This window comes from Quercus lobata, chromosome 4 (assembly GCF_001633185.2).
Source record: "Quercus lobata isolate SW786 chromosome 4, ValleyOak3.0 Primary Assembly, whole genome shotgun sequence".
Classification (NCBI taxonomy): domain Eukaryota; kingdom Viridiplantae; phylum Streptophyta; class Magnoliopsida; order Fagales; family Fagaceae; genus Quercus; species Quercus lobata.
The window spans coordinates 18,108,063-18,124,142 of NC_044907.1; the positions used below are offsets into that span (position 1 = coordinate 18,108,063).

The 16,080-nt window shown below is 30.9% G+C and overlaps 1 protein-coding gene across 1 annotated transcript; it reads left to right on the forward strand.

Annotated features, from left to right (window-relative positions):
* Positions 1-1,436: 1,436 nt before the first annotated feature.
* Positions 1,437-8,018, forward strand: LOC115983894 (protein NRT1/ PTR FAMILY 5.4-like). The gene is made up of 5 exons (XM_031106750.1): positions 1,437-1,634; positions 1,822-2,039; positions 2,647-2,898; positions 3,576-3,835; positions 6,758-8,018. Exons 1-5 carry the CDS (start codon positions 1,490-1,492, stop codon positions 7,635-7,637), a joined length of 1,755 nt encoding a protein of 584 aa, XP_030962610.1. The 5' UTR covers positions 1,437-1,489; the 3' UTR covers positions 7,638-8,018.
* Positions 8,019-16,080: the final 8,062 nt, after the last annotated feature.

The following is a 16,080-nucleotide window of genomic DNA, read 5'->3' on the forward strand; positions in this document are numbered from 1 at the left end:
TTGTCCATTTCTTACTTAACAGTTTTGTTTAATGTTAGTTTCTTAAATATGAGATGGGTTCAATTTTAGTCCCTTCAAGATGAGGTTAGGTAGAAACATTAAAATGAGTTGGAAAATTATATATTAACTTCCCTTATTTAGCTTTGAAATGAGACAGAGTTGTTTTCTAGAAAATTTTCTAAAAAACAACTATCTCATTTCAAGCTAAAAGAGAAGTTAAGAAATAATTTTTTTTTTTTTTTATGATAATACCAAACACAATAAAAACACAAAAAACTATCTTTACATAAAGTTTTCTATTGAGACAAATAGAAATTCCCTAAATTATGTTTTTTAACCTTCTTCTAGAATGGCCTATAGCTCATATTTTTACATAAAGTTTTTTATCGAGACAAATAGAAATTCCCTAAATTATGTTTTTTAACCTTCTTCAAGAATGGCCTATAGCTCATAATTAATCTCATATTAGGTTCTAGTAAAAATAAGTAAGTTCCTTTCCTAGTTGCTCTTATTCTTTTATCTCTATTTTTCCAATTTGTTTTAATCTCCTTATTGCTAAATTTTAAATTGATTTCCTTTTGTTTAATACAAGAAATATAATTATTAATTTTTATCTATATTTGATTTTATTCAAAATAATGTTATTTCTTCAATATATATATATATATATAGGTAAATTCATGATTGTTTAAATCTAATCTTATTAAATCTAACTAATATTATCAAGGACAGGGATGTATGTCCAGGGTAAGAACCATTGATACATCCTTTAATTTCCCATGTTAGCTTTACTACTAACGTTGAGTAGATTGATGTGAAATTTATTTTAAATATTTACCTATTTTTCTTTATCTAATATATTATGTTTTATTCTTAAATACTTTTTATTTAGTTATCTTTCTAGGTGATATAACTTTATTATTGTTTTTCATGCAACATGAACAATGCGCGTGAGAAGATTGATAAATTGATATAGTCCACAATATTTAGTATGTGTGTATATATATATATATATATATATATATATATTCTTTTATAATAATGATATATTAAATTGTGCAAATTTAAGAATTTATGTATTATTTAAAATTTATTTTTTAGTATTTTGTTATTTGTTTATATATATATATATATATTTTTTTTTTTTTTTGCAAGTGAAAAAAATACAGGTCAACCCGTAATTTAATTAACTAAACCCATAATTCGATTGCTTCTCAAAAAAAAAAAAAAAAACCCATAATTCGATTAACCTAATTCGCTTGCAACTTGTCTAGGACAACCTGTTATCTTACTGATATTTGATTGGACCCATACCTTGATTAACCTGACGTAACCAGGCCTGGTTGTCAGGTCTCTAATCTGACCCTATGGGCGATGCAATTAATCAAGCTTACATGATGCAATTGCCAACACACGATGAACACACAGTGCTTCTTCCGTATATATAAAGGGACCCATATTCCTGAAAGTCCCAAATCATTCATTAGCTATGTCAAATTTCTCATACCAACCTTCTTCCATGGATAGCTCCGTAGCACCAGTTATGATTAATGATGGTCAGAAGGAGACAAGGCTGGTCTCCACCAAGCAAAAATCCTCCAGAGGTGGCTGGAATGCTGCCATATTTGTCATCTGTAAGCCTTTCTCTTTCTTCTTCTTCTTCTTTTTCTTTTTCTTCTTCTCCTCTTCATTTTGAACTGAAATCGTTGACTTCAATCATAATTTCAGTGCAAAAAGTGTGTGTATACGTTTGTGAAATAAATAACGCCCATCCTTTGATATCTGATTTCTTTTTCTTTCATTTTTTTTGTGTGTATGAAGTTGTTGAAATGGCTGAGCGCTTTGCCTACTATGGCCTCGCTGGTAACCTCATCACGTACCTCACAAATGAACTCCACGAGCCATTGACCACTGCAGCTAAGAATGTCAACACTTGGATTGGCGTCTCAACTCTCTTCCCTATACTCGGTGCCTTCATCGCTGATTCCTACTTGGGCCGTTTCAACACCATTATTATCTCCTCTGTCATCTTTCTCTTGGTAAAGACTATTCCTCACCAACATGACTAGAGTTCTTGTCACATATGCACAAAAAGAGGAGTTAATATTTTTTTGCTTGGACAACCAGATAATAATTATAATTTATACATACATAAATACACACATATATATATACACGTTTTTTTTTATTATAAAAAAAAAAAAAAAAAAGTTTTGGTGAAAAATATGTTGCTTCATGACAAATGAGTATATGAAAGTTCTTGATTCAATCTCTCTTGAACTAATTTATATTTTTATAAGTAGTTTTAATTAGCTAGATATCATACTTTTAGATGATATAAAATTTAATAGAATCTGTCATACAAAATTGAGAATTACATCTATATAAGATGTTTAAAGCTTTCTTCTGATTTATGAGATAAATTTTACTCTCTTTTTTTTATTAAAGTTGGGATCTCTTAAAAAAATTTCCTCTTTTGAAAGGATCATGCTTTTTGGAGGCAGAAATCCAAAAGGAAAAGAAATTACTTTTCTTAAAGTGCATTCATTCTGCTTATTGCCTATTCCTCCTTGATATTACATGCATATACACATGGTTTTTTACCAATTTTACTTTCATGATGACTTGTTTGTAATTGTATCGCAGGGAACAGTTCTATTGACTTTATCAGTCTCAGTGTTTCCTCTGCATTTGCGTAAAGCAATGTCTTTTTTAGCCCTTTACATATTATCAGTCGGCGAAGGTGGCCACAAACCATGTGTGCAAACCTTTGCTGCAGACCAGTTCGACGAGGTCACACCAGAGGAGAAGAAGGAAAAGAGCTCATTTTTCAACTGGTGGTATTTGGGGATAGTTGCTGCTGCGACTTCTGCCTCACTGGTTGTAATATATGTGCAGGTAACAAAATTCTTATAAATTGTTAATACAATGACATCTTCATTTTTGTTATATCAATTTGCAGTTTATTATAATTTTAACACATCGATCAATGCAAAGTTTTTATTATAATTTTGTGAGCATTGATGGTGGATCCAAGGTCATTCTGACATTTTTAATGAATGCAACGGAGGTAGTTTAATAGTTTTAAATTAGTTCCTTTATAAGAAACGAGAGATTAGACTAAAAGAGGAATTCTATTTTGTATAAAATAAAAAAATAAAAAAATAAAGTATAAGGTATTAATTAATCATTAATTGCGTACAAAAAAATTAAATGTTCATTTAATTTTTTTTGTTTTTAGCATACATTTTTTTTAATAGAAATTTTGAACTAAATATATACCTAGTGGTGGAGACGTGGAGTGAAAATTTTCAAAAATGGGTTTCAAAGTGATAATAATTATAGAAAATAAACAAACTTCAGATGGCTATAAATGAAAAATTAGAAGTTTGGGAGTCACACTCATGTAATTAAAATTTTGAAATTTTTGGGTTCCATGGTCCCCCTTTTTTCCCTTATAAGTTATAAATAAAATAAATATGAATTTATATGCCAAAAAATTTAAAAGATCTTTCAAAAAAAAATTATTCCACTTTTAGTTTATCTAAAAAATTAAATTTTACCAATGGTTGTAGGATAATATTGGATGGACAGAAGGATTTGGAATACCGATAGGAGTGATAGCCGTGGCATTAGCAATATTTTTACTAGGAATTAAGAAGTACCGGAAGGAGGGTCCCATGGGCAGCCCTTTCACCGGGGTGGCACAAGTGTTTGTCGCGGTGGCTCGGAAGTGGCGCGTGGATGAGACACGCCATGGTAGGGGTGTATACTATGGGGTCCCGTCGGAGGGTCAACCTAACACATGGATTTTCGCCAGGACTGATCAATTCAGGTACACAAAATTGTCAACTCATTTTTTGTGGTGTATGTGTGTGTATATATTAAAAATCACGTGCCTGGCCTGTGGTAACAAAAGTCACATACCTAACTACGCACAAGTGGTCAACAATGAGTAAAACTTGTGGTCAAATTTAGGGCATTCTTTGGTGGCGTCAACATTTCGCATTTGACAATTTGAAACCTAACCCTGATGTGAAGTCAACGATGTAGATAATTTGTGATGATTATTGGTCGAAATCTTATCTCTATAATAAAGCTTTCTCTTGTCTTAGTCACCAAAATGTTTTAAAAGATTGACATATTATACCTACCCTCTCACCTGTCATAACTCACAGCTTACATGAACTGCAAGCTATTTATTTACATAACTCAGTTTCACAAGTTCCTAGCTAAACGGATTCTCAGAATCCATTAATATCTTTATATAAATTGATGTTGTTATATAATAAGTTAATGAAAAATGATTACAGATATCTTAAGATAATAGTTAATAATTCATTTAAAAAAAATTATAGAAAAAAGAAAAAAAAACAATTGATACTGACAATTTTTTCAATTTTTCATAAAAGTAATATCAAAACTTTCTTAAAATAAATTGTTAACTATTGCTCTTAAAACACCTGTTAGCATGACTTTAAGTTAATAACATGGTTTAAGATATGATGAGCATTTTATCACCTTCAATAAAAATAAAATAAAATATATGATAAGCATCTATATTTGTTTTATGTGATATTTATTATAGTAATTATACCAATTTCCCTTCATTTAAGATTATTTTCTTAAATTCAAGTGATAACCCGGTGGTTCAAGTAAAAATAATAATAATAATCTAGTCGTAATAATGTGTATATATATATATATATATATTGTGTGTGTCATTGGTGGTTATTAGTACAAACCTCACACCTCCCCTTTTTCCACTATCTACATATAAAATAAAGTATAATAAAAAATAATAAAAAGTTTGTTTTCTATATCATTTATTTCAAATGGGAAATCCCAAAAGAAGTTTTTTTTTCTTTTAGGGATAAAGATATTAATTTGTTTGGCTATTACTTGTTGGATCCAAAAGTTTTAAAGAATAATGCTATGTACACGTGGACACCAAATATCATAATACCCTCCTATTTTTATAAATGACACTTCACCCCCACAAGGTTTTAATTTATATAACAAATGATCCCCACAGCTATATATTTGTGTTTATTTCAAATTGAGTAACAAATGTATACTTTTTCAAATTAAATTTCATATAGAGTAACTTTAAAATAATGCTCGCAAACCATATTCTTTCTATAATAAGAAAATTAAAATAATCATCTTAGGGGGGGCTAAGGGACATTTTCAAAAATGCAAGGTTTCTAACATGGCTCCAAATCTCAATAGAGGTTAATGTAATTTACCAACAAAAAAAAAAAAAAAAGTCTGAATGGTTTAATTTATATATAGTGGATCCTCTAATAATTATAATATTTTAAAACATAATAATCTTTGGTAACAAAAATTGATAACAAATTTCCCTTTGATCCAATTTGAATGACAGTGAATAACTCATACGTTTTTTTTACTAACTAATTTGATTTACTTCCTATTATTCATTTTCTACAAGCTACTAATTAACTAGAATTTTGAATCTACCTATTTCTTTGTACATAACTATATTAGCTAGTAACTTCAGTTCTCTCCCATTTTTTAATAAGTTTGCTGAAAATGTAGCTTTTATCCACCAAATTAGTCTTGTAAAGTAAATCATTTATACGTCTTTTACAGTTTTATACTGCATAATTACTTTCCAATATTCATATACTAGGTACTTTGCTAGAATATAATAAATCTATTATAGTATTTTGTACATAACATTATTAGAACCACCAAGGTATCTCTCGCTATTTAACATTCTTGTTAAAATGTAGCTTTCTTTTTCTTTCTTCTTTTTTAATGAAGCTAAAAATTGGAGCTTTTATCCTCCCAAATTAGAACAAATCTATTTCTTTTTCTTTTCTTTTTCTTCTTTTTCCCATACATAGCTAGAATAAGTCTATTTCTTTTTCTTTTCTTTTTCTTCTTTTTCCCATACATAGCTAGAATAAGTTATTTTTCTTCCTTTTTCCTATACTTAGCTACAATAATTTAATTTTTTTTGTAAATAAGATTACTATAGAATTAGTAGGTATCTCATTATTCAACATGCTTATTAAAATGTAGCTTTCATCCACCCAAATTAATTAGGTTAACCATCTATCTTTCATGCTACCATTTACACTCAACTACCCCCCTAAAGTAATAAAATTGACACTTGATTAACCTATGCGAATAATTGAAACTGTTTTCTTGTCATATCAAGTCATCCTTGCTTTGCTTGACGTGTCCAATATATTTTGTTGTGCACAAAAGTTAAAAAACTTTTTGCAATATATAAGTTCTTTTTGAGCAATAGTTTACAGTATTTCACAATATTTCTCTTTTCCTCCTCTTTTTTTAGAAAGCCCAAAAGTTTATATTTCTGTTTGAAATTTGAATATTAATTAGATTAAGTAATTATAGGCCCAGAAGCCCATGCCCGCTAGTATTACATGTGCAGGTCCAAAGTCCAAACCCGTTAAAATATATCTGTGCAATACTTCATTCTATTACATGTGCAGGTCCAAACCCCGTTATTATCATTACTCTTTTTGATGAATTTTAGTATCAGTGCTGGTTCAACACTTCTGTTTCTTGTACATTACTCATATTGTGTGCCTATAAATATAGAATTTCTTTCTACTTCTCTCTTTTTCTTAACATATATCAAAGCTTTTCTTAACATAATATCAAAGCAAAGGACTTAGTAATGGACTGACCATATTCTTGATGCATCTGACTTAGCTTATTCTCAAGCAGATATTTAACTATTACTAATTGAAAAATGCAGGTTTTTGGACAAGGCAATGATCATTGACAACATTGATACATCTAGCAAAACCAGAAATCCTTGGAGGCTATGCTCACTAAATCAAGTGGAAGAAGTAAAGCTTGTTCTCCGCCTCATCCCCATATGGTTTAGTTGCATAATGTTCACTGTAGTCCAAGCTCAACTTCACACCTTCTACATCAAGCAAGGTAGTACAATGATCCGGTCAATAGGACACTTTCATATTCCCCCAGGATCACTTCAAGCCTTAGTAGGCATCACAATCCTTTTTGCCGTTCCATTCTATGATCGAGTTTTTGTCCCAATAGCCAGAAAATTTACAGGACACCCATCAGGAATTACAGTGCTACAAAGAATAGGAGTTGGACTATTTCTATCCATACTCAACATGGTTGTGTCAGCTCTAGTAGAAGCCAAAAGGGTCAGCATTGCAAAAGAATATAACCTCATGGATAACCCTAAAGCAACAATTCCAATGACAGTTTGGTGGCTTCTTCCACAATACGTGATTTGTGGTTTATCTGATGCATTTGCAGTTGTGGGACTCCAAGAATTGTTCTATGATCAAATGCCAGAAGCACTGAGAAGTATGGGAGCTGCAGCATATATTAGTGTGGTTGGAGTTGGAAGCTTCATTGGCAATGCTATTATATCTGTTGTGCAGGCAATTAGCTCAAGGTCTGGTGATAAATGGCTTGGTAACAATCTTAATCGTGCACACCTTGACTACTACTACTGGGTCCTAGCAGGGTTGAGTGCTTTGAGTTTGTGTGTTTATGTATGCATTGCTATGCGCTTTGTCTACAAAAAGGTGGAGGAGGTTGAAAAAACCAACGGGGGAAGGTGGGTTATAATGAGCACCACCAATGGAGAATTTTAAGACTAGAGGGGCATGCTACATAAGTAGGTTAATTAACAAATAGAAATATCTCATTCATAGTTTTTTACTTTATGCTCCATCAACTGCAACATGTTATATGCTTAATATTTCTTCCATCTTAAACCTTGATTAAGAAAAGAAAAAAAAAGGGAGAAGATTAACATGGGACAAGTTGTGATTGGTAGAGCATAGAATGAAACTCTGAAAGTTGGATGGAAAATTTTTATTGTTAATTAACATTTTAAAAGAACCAAATTAGGAGTAAAATTTATTTGGGGGTGAGTTTTGGATATAGCAACCAGTGGTTGTTTTAGATATACTAGTAAATATGTATGTGTTTGCATGCCAAGATAGTGTGAATAATAATAATAAAATAAAATTATTGAAGAACTTTGAAAGACTATCTTCCTTTGCTGTTTAATGTATAGCAGTAAATATGTTTGTGTATGCATCCTAAGTTACTTGACTACGGAATTTGAACTAAATAGTTGGGCTCTTTGATAGTCATAGGGAAATTTTTCATTCTTTCTTTGATTTCCCCCCCCCCCCCCCCCCCCCCCAAACATTAGGGAGAATGGATGAAGTGGACTTTAAACATAGTAGCATCAACAAAAAATGAAAAATAATATAAGCAGAGTTTCGGACCATTTGGTAGTGTCAACACTTGGTACTTATTTCGGTTATCAGATGAAATCTAATAAAACTCAGATGCTCAGCTCCATGATTAGGTTCACATTATTTGTGGCACTTCAGTCACTCATAGGATTTATGACATGTCTAATTGACCACTACTACATCAATCTGGTTCATTTTCTAATTGTTAGGTTCACTGTTTTCTGCTATGATAAGCTAATTCTCCACCTCTGCTATGATAAGCTAATTCACCACCTCTTCTTTGTTTGGAGGGATTTTAGAGAAGATGGAAAATTAAGTAGAGAAAAGTGGAGAGAGAAAATTGGGAGAGTGTTTGGTTGGGAGGGGGAGTGGAAAATTTTGTGGTGGGGTCCGGGTGTTTTCTCCCCAAGCCCACCATAAAACTCTCTCTCCAAAATGGGGAGAAAACTGAGGGTATTAGGCTGCTTATTGGACGAAAATGCCAATATGCACTTGCACATGGGCTTCGTCCATGTCAATAGATTTTTCCTTCTTTTTTTTTTTTTTTTTTCTTCTTCTTCTTCATTTAGTTGCTTTGTTTACTTTTTTTTTTTTTTTTTTTCATCCACTTGCTAAAAAGATGTGTTACTTTTTTGTTTTATTTAATAAGGACATAATTGTAAATTTATACCAATTTAAATTTCCATCCTTTCATTTTTCTTTTCAACCAAATAAATAAGTTTTTCATCTCTTTACTTTTCTATCCTCCCAAACACACATAAATGAGAGAAAACTATATCTCTTTTATCCTCTCACTTTTTTTCTCTTTTAATCTATTCTTCTACTTTTTCACCCATCTAACCAAACAGACTCTTAAAGCTTTTTTGGGTAACAAATTAAAAAAGCCCAAGGCTCATACATCAGTAATTCATGCCAACAACTTGTAAATAAGGACAACGTATTTGACAAAATCAATATGTGTGAACTGGGCTAAATTTGGGCCCATGCAATCATCCCCCAAAAAAAAAATTCTCATTAATATAGCCCGCAAAGATCATGAAGCCAGCCGGCAACAATTGGCCAGTTAGGTCCTACCAAGAGTCTAGCATTGGACAACCAAGGACACAGCTGGGCCAAAAACTGGGTTACTTAGGTGCTTCTTTTTCTTTGTGTGGACCAAGGCCACGTATAGAAGAGGAGACAAACAAAAGATAAAAAAAAAAAAAAGAGATGTGGGCCCATTCTGGATGGCAGGTGTAAAATAACCTCATCTGCAATAAAAAGATTTTCTGGGTGGACCCAAATAAAAGGCTCTCAAATGAGCTTGGAAAACCTATGAGATTTAGGGCCCATGCTGGATTGCATGTGTAAAACGCAAGAGCTCATAAAAGAACCTCATTCCTATTGAATAAGAGGCCTTACTTGAAAAATAGCTTATTTTCCAATAAACAAAGATCAGTCAACATTAATACTGATTAGTGATTACCATGATCCCTTTAATTTAGCAAATTGGAAGGGAGTTTTCCATTTGAGGAAGCAAATTTTATGGAGCTTTAGTCAACTAGGGCATCCTTTTCAAGATGAACACTATTGAATGCTAATGATTAATGAGTGTTAAGAATTCTAGTGGATCCTAATCTTATTTTCCCCTTTGTTTTTTACCTCAATGATAACAATCATATCAATCGCAAAATATTATTCAGTAAATCCTCATCATAATTTTTTCTTTTTTTCTGAATTCCCATTTGTTTTGACTTGATTGCGATTCCCTTGATCTCTAAAATTCCAAAGTGGTAACTAAAATTGGGTAATCTGTATTGGGAAGGAATTAAGATCCTTTCTTTTAAAATTGATTCATTTCATAATTCAGATTAAATATTACAAATCAAACATTGACTCATATATGAAGATGTCTTCACCATACATCCAACTCTTCCAGCTATTGCTGCCATCCCTCCCTCATACTCCTGTTTCAGTACCACTATACAAGTTTCTTATTTATTATAATTATTATTTTAGAAAAAAACACACACAAACAAGGGAGACGGAAATAGGTCCTAACACAAAGGTACACCACAATTTTACTCAAAAGCCATAATAACTTTTAAAGAAGGGTGATGCAAGTTCACAAAGGGGATGGAAAAGGGTTCTAACACAGAGGCACACCACAACTTCACTTTAAAGTTAGGGTAACTTTTAAGAGAGGGTAGGGCAAGTTATACTACGTACAATACACTCTCTTAAGCAATGTGGGACAATTGTCTATTCTTTTTTTTTTTTTTCTTTTTTGGAGAAACAAACACACACACACACAAGGGAAATGGAAAAGGGTTCTAACACAGAGGCACACCACAACTCCACTTAAAAGTCATGGTAACTGAAACACTAAAATAAGGGAGACGGAAAAGGGTTTCGTGCAAGTTTCTTATTAAAGATTAAATTGAAACATAATATGATGTACGTTTAAATTATGTATTTTAATGGTCTATTTCTATTTTTTGAATTTCATTGAACAAGCAAAGAGAAAGAGAGTTGGGGTAAGACTTGAAAGACATGGCAGCAAACTTAGGTACATCTGGACCTCTAGTCCAATTAAATTGGTATCATAAATTAAATTTTACAACAATATTACTATGTAAGTACATTACATACACTACAAATTCCACAATATTTTTCACAACTTGTTGAGATAACATATTATGATTAGTATAACATCATTTTTACTAGATCCATTACTAATATCACTTTAATAATACATTAATCATAACATATCACTTTAACCGTTGTGAAAATAAACATGAAATAACCACCTACAGAGCTTGCATGGTCATAGGAAACCCTTGTGGCCTATCACCTTGCGAGTTTGAGATTGTGGGTTCAAGTAGTGACAAGTCCCACTATTGCACAGGTGGTCTCACGTCATTCATGAGTAGGGTTTAAATAGGCCAAGGATAATAACCACACGTGCAAACTCTCTATCTATATGATTTATTTGTAAATCTAAATATACATTAAGTTCGTGTAGTCGAGAATAATGACCATACTAGCGAACTCCCTGTCTATATAACTTATTTGTAAATCTAAATATACATTGAGTTCATGTGGTGGGTTTGTACTTTGGAGCACATGGTTTCCCAAGAGGGAAATGTGGCATCTGAATTACCATATCCCTCACAAGGATTTGGTGGGGTCTAGAATCTCTCCCACAGCACCAACCCAGAATACCCACCGCCCCACCATCCAAATCCTCGGGCTTCCTTTTCAAGACATTGCTAAGCAGCTGCCGGTAAAAGCTAATCAGATATCAGATATGGAAAGTGTAATATATAGAGGTTATTTTCATGATTAGTACTACTCCTCTCTCTTAGTTAGCAGAATCTCTTTCTTTATTACGCAAAGTCTTTTTCACGTGGCCTTCTTTTTGTTTACTGTATTGAAATCTGGTGAATAAAGGTCAAAAGGTAGCTCCTTCCTAGTTCCTGCCTCCTCCCTCACCAAGAAAAAGTGAAAGTTTTCTTTGGTTTTTTCCTTGTCTAACCTTTTTCTCCTAGATTTTGTGGTTGATTTTAATAAAAGCAATGTGATCACACTGTTAGAATCTTAATAAAGCAACGTTAAAGACAACAAATTTGGTGAAATAAATTTACTTTTACGTAAACCTATCCATGACACTACTTTTTTAATGCATTTATCTGATAAACTGTTGTGATAAAAACTTTTGTTTCCCTGGACATGTTGATGTTAACAACTCACACGTACGGCCACACCTTTACATACTCAGGTTGCACCCAATCGTTGAAAAATTTTCGTAATCACCTCTGTTTTCAACCATTTGATACTAAAATTTATAGTATTTCAAATGCAGAGCAGCCTTCGCCGACACGGCATTCACGGGAGTAATCTCCTCGTCTACAGAGGAAAAACAATGTTTCTTGACCACTGGTTGGGGTGTATCTGCACTAACTTCCTCCTCAGCCTTGCGTTTTGAAGAGGAGCTCAATGAGATATAGTGTGTCGGTCTTTGGACAGTGAGAGGATATATTAACCACATATTTATCTTCCCTGTTAAAAATACTAGGAGATGTCAATTGAGATATAAGAGCATTAGCATTGAAGAATGCTAATACTATATCTAAGGCCTTTTTAGCATTTCATAGCTCAAAAACCTTTTGCATCAAAAAATGGTATACCTCACTATTGCAAAAGTTTTTGCAATAGCTCAAATTTTTGTACTGTAGCACTATGGTAAAAAAAAATATATATTTTATTCCATCCTTTTTTCGTTGGAATCAGATTCTTAGCTGAAAAAAAGTGATGATGTGAAAAAAATAATAAAGAAATATTAAAAAATAATATTTTAATGAAAAAGTAAAATAATAGAGTTTTTGGATATAGGGTGTATTGTAAAATGGTATTGTATAATTGATAAAGTAACTTTTTAGGATAGCAAAATAGGATAAAGTAGCATTCTTCAATTACTCTAAGACTTGAGTTTTGACTATTAAATATCAAATCTAAAGCAATAATAATAATGAAAGTAGTAATAGTGAACATATATTTTATAACGAAGCGAAAAACTAATGACAAACCTCTTCAATGGTAAAACCACTTTAGGAACTTGGTCTTGTAAGAAATCCACTATTAATGAACAATTACAAAATAATTAGGATTCCCAAATCCTTTATAGCCTAGTCTGTGTACTTAATTTCTACAAACAATCTACTTGCCTTTCTATCGCAATAGTCCTGAAACCACGAGAATCCTTCTATAGTGGTTTCCTCCACAAAAACAACAAATTTGCTTCATGAACCAAAACTTCTAGCACACTCCAAGGATTCTCTTTGAAGATTTGCTACAGTGAACTAATTAACTAGAAAAGATATATGTGGTTTCAAGAAACATTTAAAGTTCAAGGTAATAAAATAATGGTTTTTCTTGTACGATATGTGTCTCATTATAAGTTCATTACAATAATTCACATAGTTGCTTTAACATTACTGCTGAAACAAACAGAGCGTTACGCTCTATTTGTTTCAGCAGTAATATTTTCTAGAAAATTGTTCATTTTCTAGAGAGCATTTTCTGAAAAATTGTCTCATTTTTTGGTTTTTGGTAACAACTTTAAAAATGGACTTGAGCACATTTTACGGTGTTTGGTATCCACAATTTTTATAACATTTCTTGTATAATTTAAAACATGTATAATATGTGTATTTTGTAAACCCACCTAATGTAATCAATATAAATAAATAATAATAAAAAACCAAGAATGAATTTGGTTTTCAAACTAAAATTTTGACAACGGATACAATCAAAATTAGCTGTCAAATTTTTATGATCTCAAATATTCATCTTGTTCATGTATAGGACCAATAACATACATAATTAATATATATATATATATATATTAACCATACTTCTCATAATTCAAAATAATCATTATACCCATAAGTTCCATTTAAAATAGTTCAAAATGCCACATAGGCCAAATAGTTTTACTAGCAAACTAATACAGTACAAATAGTTTGATAAATACTAAAAATTATTATAGAACTATTGACCAATCTGTGAGGGGGAAAAAAAAAACTTATTAAAGAACGGTGTTATAGAGGGGAGAAGAAATAGAAAGAAAAAGAGAAGAGAGGCAGATAGAGAGAGAAATTTGTGGGAAGAGAAGAGGCCAGAGGGGGTGATAGTGAGAGTGTGAGAAGAGAGAAAAAACAAAGAGATGAGAAGAGATGAGAGAGTTTATTGTAAGAAAAGTTGAATGAGTGAAAGAAAATATTATTTTCTGAGTCAGAAGAATATAATATTTATAGGAGTTATGTGCCGCATGAGAGAGAGAGAGAGAGATTATTTTCCAATTTTGTTTTTTGGAAAACAACATATAGAAAATAAGCATTATTTTTATAAGAGTTTTCTGTTAACTAAAGATAGTTTTCTATCGACCAATTTTTTTTTATATTACCAAACACTGAAAAATGTGGAAAATTATCTTTATAAAAGGTTTTTCAGTGAAACAAACAAAGCATTACATAAATTTTATTTCCAAAGTTTAAAAAAAAAATTAAAAATGTTACTTCTATTGAAATTTTATCACCTAGGGTTTCTAGAAATTTAAAAGAAGTTTTATATTTTTTAATATTATTTGACTATTTTAACATATATTTTTTTAATAATAAAATTGGGTTATACACATTGTGCATACACTATTTGACTCAATGTAAGTATTATAATGTTTTTTTAAGAAAGTATTATAAGTTGTAGGATATAATTTTGTCATATGATTTATTATAAATACATTAAAATTATTAATATACTTTACTTAAGTAAACTCTTTTACTACAGGTTTAAATAAAATTAAAATAATACTATGATTAAAATTCAATTATAAAAAAAAAATTCAAAAAACTTAATAGGAGCTTCATTATTATTTAAATTATTTTATAGTTTATATGATATTTGGTTTTTGATTAAAACTTGGTCTTAAATGAAATTCATTTATGATGTAAAGTAATTGTTATTATATATTATTATTATTCAATTTAATTAAATTATTAAAATAATTTTTTATTTATATATTATTTTTGATTCGTGTACCACAGAATTATTATACTAGTTTCTTCGTTATATAATATCAAAAGTACCAAACTACCCATTGAGTTACAAAGCCTTTTATTTAACTAAACTATATATCAAGATAAAATTGTAAATTGATTTATTTTCAATTGCTTTTGTCCAAGTTAAAAATCTTATCATGATTTTTTTTTTTTTTCTTTTGGTCCAGTTAAAAATTTTGATTGATCGAAAAATTTCAGAGTATCACATAGTATCTTTTATTAGTGGCCTAAAAAATCTGCCAGAATAACACTAATATCTTGACAGAAAATCATATATTACAAATGAGATACTAGTATCCAATATTGACAATATCCATTAATGTCAGCGAATGCTCCAAACTTAAAATATTGGTAAGGTTTTGAATAGTTCAAAAAAAAAAATTTTTTTGATTGACGAATAGTTCAAAAATAAGTCAAAATCTTTATCATTTTTCCTGGGACGTCCAACATTTTTTTTACTCCTCGTTTTCATTTTTAAATTTAGATCTATATTTATATATAAAAACACATTCTCCACAACCAGGACCACAAACTTTGTCCTTTTAATATACATGGGAATATGTGTATAATCCGAACAGATAAAACCATGGCAACTCGTCCCCATATGGGGCAAGTTGTTGATTACTCCATTGGGATTTTGTTGGAGTTGAGGTCATGCTACCACGAAGCCACATGAAAGGATCACTTACAAATACAATGCCTTCACCGTATGGACCCCTCATATATTGATTCTTCAATAAGTTCACGTGGAAGTAGGGTCTTTAATGGATTGGTTATTTGTACAATTTTTCATTATTAAAAAAAATAGAGACCGTAGGTTTAATTATATACCAAAAAAAAAAAAAAATTGTGAGTTCTAGACTTCTAGTTAATTTAACTAGTAAAATTTTTATTATTGAATAAAAGATTTGAAATTCGGTCACTCCCTACACTTAAAACCAATTGATGTCTTAGTTTGATGATAAAAACGTTTAAATATTTAAAACTTAACACATTGTTTGAATCTGAGAATTATATATCAAATTATGAAGAGTGAGAGAATACAATGACAGTGACATGAAGAAGAAAAACAAGGCAAATAGTCTAAAAAGAAGTAAGAACAAGAGTCTTGAAATCAGCCCTAATCCTCACACTGAGCTAGGGATCTAATGTGAGAACAAAATATTACCTAGGTGAGAGAAACTCACACAACGTAAAGTCAGATCGATTTCTTATTGCTCATTTTTCTT

Bases quoted from the DNA above. Each gene is read 5' to 3' on its own strand.
- LOC115983894 (XM_031106750.1), top strand. From the start codon at position 1,490: ATGTCAAATTTCTCATACCAACCTTCTTCCATGGATAGCTCCGTAGCA. The intron at 1,635-1,821 runs GTAAGCCTTTCT...GTGTGTATGAAG, and splicing joins TGCTGCCATATTTGTCATCT to TTGTTGAAATGGCTGAGCGC. The intron at 3,836-6,757 runs GTACACAAAATT...TGAAAAATGCAG, and splicing joins GCCAGGACTGATCAATTCAG to GTTTTTGGACAAGGCAATGA.